This window comes from Dendrobium catenatum, unplaced genomic scaffold (genome assembly GCF_001605985.2).
Source record: "Dendrobium catenatum unplaced genomic scaffold, ASM160598v2 fragScaff_scaffold_717, whole genome shotgun sequence".
In the NCBI taxonomy this organism is placed as follows: Eukaryota; Viridiplantae; Streptophyta; class Magnoliopsida; order Asparagales; family Orchidaceae; genus Dendrobium; species Dendrobium catenatum.
In genome coordinates, this window is record NW_021319179.1 from 173216 (window position 1) to 182555 (window position 9340).

The 9340-nt window shown below is 38.4% G+C and overlaps 1 protein-coding gene across 5 annotated transcripts in view; it reads right to left on the reverse strand.

Moving 5' to 3' along the window:
* The window catches only part of LOC110116402 (protein ELC-like), a 46244-nt gene extending 37377 nt beyond the window's left edge, over positions 1–8867 (reverse strand). For all 5 annotated transcript variants that reach the window (XM_028696220.1, XM_028696221.1, XM_020849955.2 and 2 more), the window contains exon 1: positions 7618–8867. In XM_028696220.1, coding sequence (XP_028552053.1) covers positions 7621–8790 — 1170 coding nt within the window. In that variant the 5' untranslated portion in view covers positions 8791–8867 and the 3' untranslated portion in view covers positions 7618–7620. The remainder of the gene's footprint in view (positions 1–7617) is intronic.
* Between the last annotated feature and the right edge of the window lie 473 nt (positions 8868–9340).

Here is a 9340-nt window from a genome sequence, read left to right on the forward strand (position 1 = left end):
TAGCAGCCGTATCAACCTATACTCATAATTTCGAGTCTTTCAAAATAATCGTTTAATATTCAAAACTCTGAATTTTCTAAAATGATCATTCAACGAATTCATATGCATTTAGCAGTTTTTAAATTTGTATTATTTTAATTGCTTGCTAATGATATCTGCTTTTATTTTTGTGTTCTGTGCAAGTCTCTGCATTTTGAAAGTGCGGGGTGATGTATCAGATTCTGATTACTAACCCTTGCCTTTCATTTATGCAGATGGATCTACAGAACACCCCGATGACTGTCCAGCTGGGACAAGGAGCCAGGATCCAACTGGCTAATGCTATTATTGAGACCGGAAATGCCGGAGCTACCATCCAGTTTGGTAGCGTTGACTTCCCGGCGATTGCTGCAAGGAGTGCCGCCATTCCTGTGAATGGTAGGAATGCTGAGAAGTCTGCCAGGAGATTCAATGCTGATGAAGCTCCTATCCGTCGTGTGCATCTGCCGGCACAACGACCTGTTGCTGAAAATTCTCGTGGGAGAATTTCTGTATTTGAAAGGCTATCCCAGCCTGAGGCCCTGACCACCAGGAGAATTGTAAATGGTGGAAGAGTTTCTGTGGTGACTGCAAACACCACCACTCTGTCAACCAGGTTATCTGCACCTGAAAAATACGATGTTGAGGCCTCCTCATCTGGAGGAAGGCCTACGAGAAGGCAAAGAAGGAAGATGAATGCTGAGCTCCGAGCTCAACATCAACAACTCCCGATCCATCCTTCCAATCTGTCGGCCCAAGAGCCTGAAGCCAATGTTCCCACTCGGAACAAGTTTACTGACCTGAAATGGGTCAAAAGGAATAGCTCTACTGGAGAGCTAAAGAAATCTTTTTGGGATCGACGGCCTGAAGCCCCAATCCCTCCAAAGAAGAAAGAGCCCGAAACTCTGTCTGCTCGAGTATACAGAGTCCTGAAGACTGTAAAGGAGAAGGGGCTGAAGAAAAAGAAATTCCAACGGCCTTTGGTGATCGAGGCCAGGAGAACCCCGCCAAAGGAGCGTCTGTCCTTTGCTACAGAAAGAAGAGAAAGACAGTATGTTTCACGCGGTGAACATCGGGGTGTGACACCTGAACCATATGTTCAGGGATCCACCGCTGAAAGGTCCCGGTGGAAAGGAAAACAAGTCTGGAGGCCAAAGCCTCGAAGAAATGAGAAAGATAGAAGAGAAAGGAGGATTGATCTGGGCGTGACATCCGGTGAGGCTTCCCGGAGATCCGCCCCCATCTACGAACAACGTCAGAAGTGGGCCCCAAAAAGGACCCATAATGACATTCCTCCAGACGGTAGACACCTTGGAGAATCCTCCAGGGGATCCCGTCGCCCTCCATCCCCTCCAAAGGAAGAGACTAACTTCGATCGCAGCCCACTGATCGAAGAAGTCCCCGTGCCTAACCAAGAACCGGAAATCCAGTGGCGGCGCCGCTCGGAGATCCGAATACTAGAAGAATAAGAAACGCGAGTGGAGGCCGGGGCCGAATTTTCGGAGCCCACACTACTAACAAAGAAAAATACAATAATGTGAAGTCCACGTAGCACTTACAACACCCAAAAATATGAAATTATATAAACACATGAGATTAAGCTCATAAAATATATAAATGTAAATTGTCATAGTTAGTCCTCATGGATCCTTTATGACTTTGAGCTCATGTGCTTGTGCCCTTAGCGTAATGATTGTATCACTTTCATGTGCTACATTAAACTTCATATCCTCAAATAATTTTTTTAAACAAATTAATTAATAGACTTCTTGAGCAATTGCTCTAAACTCAAGTTATGCACTTGAACTTATGACTATTTATTGTTTCTTACCTTTCCATGCTACAAGATTTCATGCAAATAATGTGCAATATAATGAAATTTGATATTATATTAATCAGTAATCTCTAATGGTCAACATCAATATAGCCGATAGCTTAGAGTTTCATGTTTTAAAAAAAAATCCTTTTTCCGGCGTTGAATTTTAAAAATCTAAGAACTCGGTAACTAGTTAATTACATGTTGGAAGATAATGAGTGCAAATTAATCCGTACCCAAAATTTTCTTTTATAATCTGTTTATGTACCTCCATGTTTTTAGTTCAACCATATTTTAGCCTTATAAGTCATCGTTTAAGCTTCAAATCTTCAAATATATATTTTTAACCACATCAATTAATTGACTCCTTGAGTAAACTCAAATTATGCACTTGATATTGTAACTTGATTATTTCTTACCCTTCCATATTACAAAATTTCCTTCAAGTAATGTGCAATATTATGAAGTTGATCTTCTATTAATAAGTGATCTCTAATGATCAACATCAGTATAGCCTTCTAGTTTAGAGTTTCATGCTTTTAAAAAGAATACATTTTCATGATTAAATTGTAAAAGCATGAGAACTCAATAAGTAGTTTGAAGGTGAGACTCATTTTATTTTTGCATGATTTGATTTATGAGGCTTACTGCAAATGAGATATCATGATGAGTATATGATGGGTAGATTGGTTTTCCAATTAGCTTTTGATATTGTCCTTTGATGAGTTTTGTTCCTTCATCAATGTTTAGTTTATAGTGAAGTTCTATTGGAGTTTCACATGACTTGCAATATATTATATCTGATTCTCTTAATAAGCATCACATTTGTGAGATATATGTCCCTTTTTCTAACTAAGCTACTTCTATGTCAATAAAGTACAATTTTGTTATCTCAAATTTTGCATTGAATTTTTTTTCTTTGTAGTTTTTTTTTTTTTCCTGCATTACTATAACGGATAACAATTATCTCATCAACATATGTAATAAGAATTATCATTCTTCCTTTAGTAGAGTGTTTTATAAAGAGTGTATTATCTACTTCATTTTATCTATATACCATCCTACACATAACGTTTATGAATTTTTCGAAACACACCCCTGGAGATTAATTCAACTCATATAATGCATTTTTTAATTTGCATACCTAATATTTTGATTATTGAATGATAGCGGGGAATCCATCAAAACTTCTTCTTTTCTATCATCATGCAAAAAGGGATTCTTTATATCATATAACTGCATGGACCATCTATGGTTAGCAACTAAAGAAATCAGGATACAAATTTCATTACTTTTTATAACTGGAGCAAATCTTTTGCACTAGCTAACTCAATAGAATTGGATATATCATTTTGCCACTAAGCTAATATTTCAATGTAAACCCACCTACATCCTACAATTAATTTTTCTTTAGGTAACTCATCTATCTCCTAGATGTATATTTTTTTTCTAGGGCATTCATCTCTTCTCTTATGGTTTCCTTCCAATTATTATTTTATGTTGCCTAAAATAAGATATGTGGATTTTGATGGCATTAATATTGGTGAGGAAGGCTTTATGAGCCAAATGTTGTGTTCTAAGTCATAGAGCATATGGAATTTTTAGCGTCTTTTTAATATAACAATAGTTGATCAAGATCACAATTCGGAGAGCTGGAGATATTTACCTAACGGGGGTTGCAAATCTTGGACTTGCAATAGAATTTGGATGGCTTTGCCTTCTTATAAAGACTGGTGTGGCTTAGTATATAGAGAGTAAATCTTAGACGGGATCAAATTATTGTCTATTTTATTTTTGTATATTAGTAGTTGAACAATCAAGGAAAAAATATCAAGTTTATTAAATTGATCTTCTATGTGATTGTTGTCACCCTACAAATAAGTTTGATTAAAGAATAATTACTTTTCATCAAATATGACAACTTTTGATATAAGAAAATTTATAGTAGTTGGATGATATATCATTCCATTTAAGTGTGTGATTATCCTAAGAAATCAATTACTCTAAAAATTATCCTACTAGTCAAATATGCTGAGGTTAGAATGGCTTCTGCCTAATATCCTTTGGAAACTTGATTTCAAAAGAAGATTCTCGGTAACCTAACCTCAACTCATCCCATTTTATAGTAGGGTGTTCGGACATAAGGATAGATGAATAATAACTTCTTTGTTGCAAAAAAGGCATTATTGGTAAAAATAATCTTGCGCATAATTGATGCTAATTTTTTTAATATTAAAGTGAATATTGATTTTTTATTATATTGAAAGGGTTTGGAGAATATGACTGACATCATATTCTTGTTTGATATGATAAATAAATGACATTTAAATACAATTTTCAACAAATGTTATATAAATCCTTTAGCTTCATGCATATTGGGGATTTTAAAAAATAAATAAATATCAAAGTGAATTAACATGAAAGGAGTAAATAATGAAGATTCAAACAAGAAAAAGATACCTTACGATGTTTAGCAATTTCACAAGTTTTGAATTGAAAATTTTCAATGTCAACATTTTCAAATAAGGAGGTGTACATATATTTAAGAATAATAATAATGATCCCAACTAATATCTTTATTAGAAATAGACATATATGAAAGAGATTAATAAATTTTCAAACATTATCAATTCAAATTAGAATAGCCCATACTTTTGTTAAACTTAACATTCAACTTGCCCATAGTTACGTCATGAAAAACAAAATAATAAGTAAAAGATGTCACATTGCAGTTTTGATATTGGGTTATATATGAATAGATAAAAGGTTTACAGCAAAATAAGGGATATGTAGAATATTGTTAAGAGAAAGTGAAGGAGTGATGGGAAAATTCCCTTATCCTACAAGGGTAGTTAAGGAGCTAATGATAACTATAATTTTTCTATTACTAGGACATGGTTGATAAATTTGAAGGACATTGGCAAAGTTTTTCCTATAGTCAATGGCACTTGTATTGTGTGAAATATTCGAGGCATTAAAAATACAAGGACAAGACATTTCACCATTTAAACCTACAGAATATGACATAGATAATTTTTCTTAAAAATTGTGATATGTTCCTCAAACTATCATCACTTTCTCCCGAGTTGAGTCCTCCGATCCTTATGAAAAGAGCATATCCTTTTGATTGTCATTTTTTATATCTACTAGGGCATTGAGGTTGCCCAAAGAGGTTCTAATAGATTTCTTTTGAATTTGCCAACTTCTTGCATTAGTTGCACCATATATTATTTTTCTAGTGGAATTATTATCCTTCATTTTTTGAGGTCCCATACTTGTCATCACGGACATGATCAAATTATGTAGGGCATCATTTAAGGCTTAATTTCTAGCAAACTCTTACCTATTTCTTACCACTACATCATGATATTATATAGAGGATATGTTTTAGCTTAAGTTATATTGAATTAGTTTTATTTTGGTAGATTTTGTAATTAGTTATCAAACCAACATCAAGCACCAAACTTTTTTCATCCAAACTTGGGGCCAACAACAACTTGTATGGATTCATAATATTTATGTTAGTATTGCATGGAGTAGGAGAAATACATCATTACTATATATTCCTAACAGTTTAAAGTATTCTCCTTCTAAAATCAAGCACACACCGGAAATAACATGTCTATTGTGAGAGACACAAATCCTTCCAATCCTGTCCTGCATTATATTTACTAAGTAAATTGAGCTTTGGCTAAACTACTATTTGCCATTTACATAGTAAGCAAGCTCACTGAATCATATTTTTAGATAAGTCCCATTCTTAAAAACAATTATTATCTTACAAAAGCAAACAATATGGTAAATCATTGCTGCTGAAATTCATATTAGGAATAGAAAAGGTGATGAGGACATCGTCAGAGATTTCGACATATGTACCCTCAGGAGACACCGGAGATCGACGGCCGTGATCATGAGTTTTATTTTGAGTCATTTTATGTAGTAGTTTATTTGATTTTTATGTAATTCCGTTTTTGCCCTTATGGGTATTTAGTCGCTATTGTAGCCCAAGGGGTATTTTAGTCTTTTATTTTCTTTGTCATTTAGTGGCCTATATATATGGCCCTTTTTCTCATGTAAGAGGAGTTTTGATGAATGAAAAATATTTGCTTTGTGTTCTCTTTGTGAGTGCCAACCTCCACGATCTCTTAGTGAGTTCGTAGGAGAAACTAGATCTCTTTGTGAGTTCTAGGTTTTCCTTATCCTTCTCTTTTCTTTAATTCTCTTGATCAATTCGTCCTTGCGGAGACGACTCATTGTGGATCTCTTTGTGAGTTCCATGGGAGGAGACGCATGAGGTTTGAATCCCCTTTGAATTACTCCAAGTTTTCTCCCCAATTCTCTGGCCGCCGCCTTCCTCTTTCCCAAGCCCCTTGCCGCCGACCACCTTGGGCCGCCCAGGCCGCCGGCCACCACCACCTGAAAGTTCGTCCAAGCCGCCGCCCCCTCTTCCCCAATTTTCCTTCCCCATCGCTCCACCCGCCGGCCCCTCTAGCTCTCCTTTTTGAATTTTGAATTCCCCTCTCTTAATGACTTTTCTAATTAAGCCATATTAATTTGGGAAATTAATTAAGAGGAGTTACACATGTTTGAAATTCAAATTCAAATTCAAATTCACTCTTATTTTTATTTGAATTTGGGAGTTACTTATGATAATTAATTAAGATGAGTTACACATGTTTGAAATTCAAATTCAAATTCCCTCTTATTTTCATTTGAATTTGGGAGCTACTTATGATATAATTAATTCTGAAATTAAATGTCAGATTTTTATTATGCTTAATTAACTCCTTATGGTCCCCACTCATTTAAATTCTCAAGCCTCCTCACCATTATACATGGCCGGCCCCTCTCTCCTCTCTCTCCCCCATTAAGTCTCTTTTTATCCACCTCACCAATCTTCATTAATTGGTATCTCATTATGGATCCAATTAATTAAGATCCCAAACTTACTTCCCTCCTAATCCTCCCGATTTCAAATTTCAAAATTTCAAATTCTTGAAATTAAGAGCCCTCAAATTTCGGAAATCTGAATTAAATTTCAGATTTAGAGCTTTTTTCCCCCATAGCCTCACCCGCCCCTCTTCCCTCTCCAACCCGTGGCCCCCCCTCCTTCCCCTTGTTCACGGTTTGCTCTTCCACCTCCCATCTTCTCTCGGATGCTCCATCAACCACGGCTTCGTCTTTGATGATCAAGGAGGAAATGATAAGACGTTGGATGCTCTCTAGTCATCCCATGGACTACCCGCCATCGGCTACCACTCCAACGGACTACACTTTGTGCACCATTTGTCTCCTAGTGACATCGCTCGGTTGTTCTCAATCTTCCTCCATTAAAAGTGCCACCAACAAGAGAGTGAGTGAGAGACCCAAGATGAAAAGTTCTATTTGTTAATTGTGGATTATTGTTTCTCTCCATAACGTTACTATCTAATTCTATGTTGTTAATTTGATATTGTCCCATTAATCTAGTTGTAACCACATGCCTTACTTAATTTCGACTTGATAATTCTGAGAATTTAATTTGGGTAAGCATTAATTCTATAACTAGCAAAGCTTTAACACTCTTATATTAAAATCCCCAAGCAGTTCTTGTTTCCATGCATTACATTTCACATCAAAAGGTCATAAAATGCTGCTCAATGAGAAAGGAGAATATCAATCATATCACACAGAAGGATTGTACATTGCAAGCAACATTACCGAAATCCAAAACAGCAATAATATAAACATGGGGATAAAAATAACACTTATTGCTCCCATACAAGTTGAAATAAACGACTAACCTCCTATGAAGCATAATGCGATGCCCTAGCGGCCATGCTTGTGACCTGAGACTGAACACGTGCAGCTCGCAGCTTAGTTTCCAAGGCCCGATGAAAGAACTGCTCTCTCGACAGCGCCCTTACATTCTTCAAATACATATCAGATGGTATCGATCCCTCCTGCATTGCCTTATCCAAAGAATAGATTGTGTCTTCCACTGCAAGGTCCGCCGCAGTGCACTCAAGCAGCTGTCTGGAGAGCACATCAGCCGGCTGAAACACATTATCCACATCAAACTCGTGCGGCCACTTCCCCTCATTTTGCCTAACCCATCCCTCGAGCAAGTCCATGTTCATGAGCACAAGTCGGAGCTGCTGCTCCAGCCCCTCCTTCTCCTCCAACATTTCGCGGATCCCACAGGCGAGCTCTTGCTCCCGGCGCCGGAGCTCGGCCTGGATGGCGAATAGCCCCTCAATTTCCGCCTCCCGCGCTTTGTGGAGCCCGGCGATGTCAGCGTGGACAGCTTCAATTATCTTGTTTATGGCGTTTCGTCGGAAAACCTCATTGGCGTCTTCAGTCAGCCTACCCTGTAGCCGGGAGGCGTAGGGAGACAGTGAGGAGAAGAATCGGGATGCATTAGGGGGAGGGGAGGGGGATGGAATGGGATTTGGGGGAGGATTAGAGTTAGGGTTTTGGCGGGAGAAGAGAGGAGGGTCGTTACTGAAGATCTGGGAGAGGGAACGGACAAGGTCAACCAGGTTTGAGGAGGGGTAAACCCAGTTCTGGAGGTAGGGGACGTGGACGCAGCCGGAGCGATCGACGTGTGGATGATTAGCTTTCACTACCATCTGAGGGGTAGGATTGAGGAAGACAGAGGGAGGGGAAAGGGGGTAACGCTCGATGAGCCAGATGGATAATGGGATGTTGTAGAAGACGTTGCCAAATACGATGGGGATGGTGCCGTCAGCCTGGAGAAGGTTGACCGTGCGGCCATCGTTGTGGGTGAAGGAGGAAGTTTGCGGGTGCAGTGAGGGGTAGGCTTCGATGAGGGAGACGAGATGCTGGCGGATGAGCCACTTGGTCTCCTCGGCGTAGGGCAGGGCATAAGGGCCGCGCTGGGAAAGGGCAGTGCTGAGAAATTGAAGGGCGTCAATGGCGGACGAACCGGCCGGTGGCGGTGGCGGTGGCGCCATCGCTGGCTGGGGAGGAATAGAACAGATTTGTGGGGTAACGACTGATTTGCGGACACATAGAGCAGATTTTCAAAAATAACTTCCTTTAAAAACTTTGAAAATTTAAAATTATACATCACTCATTCTAAATATATTATTATGAATGGAAAATAAAATGAGAACAATAAAAATAAGAAAAAGGTTATATATATATATATATGTTGTGTCCTAGATTATTCGCGGCGGTAGAGAAATATATAGTTTAACGTCTTAGCATTGTACGAAGATCCATCACACAATCAGATAAGTGAGAGGGTGTAGCGTTCATAAGAGACACCAGAGTTTTTACGTGGAAAACCCTTGAAAAGGGGGAAAAACCACGGGGCCTGGCCCAGTTTGAATGAATCCACTAGTATTTGCAGTCGATTACAAATGAGCCCCTTCTTTGGAGAAGGCCTTGTATTGATGTAGCAAATATACATCATATAGATTGCATTACATGGTAAAAGTTACATATACAGGTTTGTTTGGCCTGAAGGACCGTGGTCGGCAGGAGACCGGAGTCGGCAGG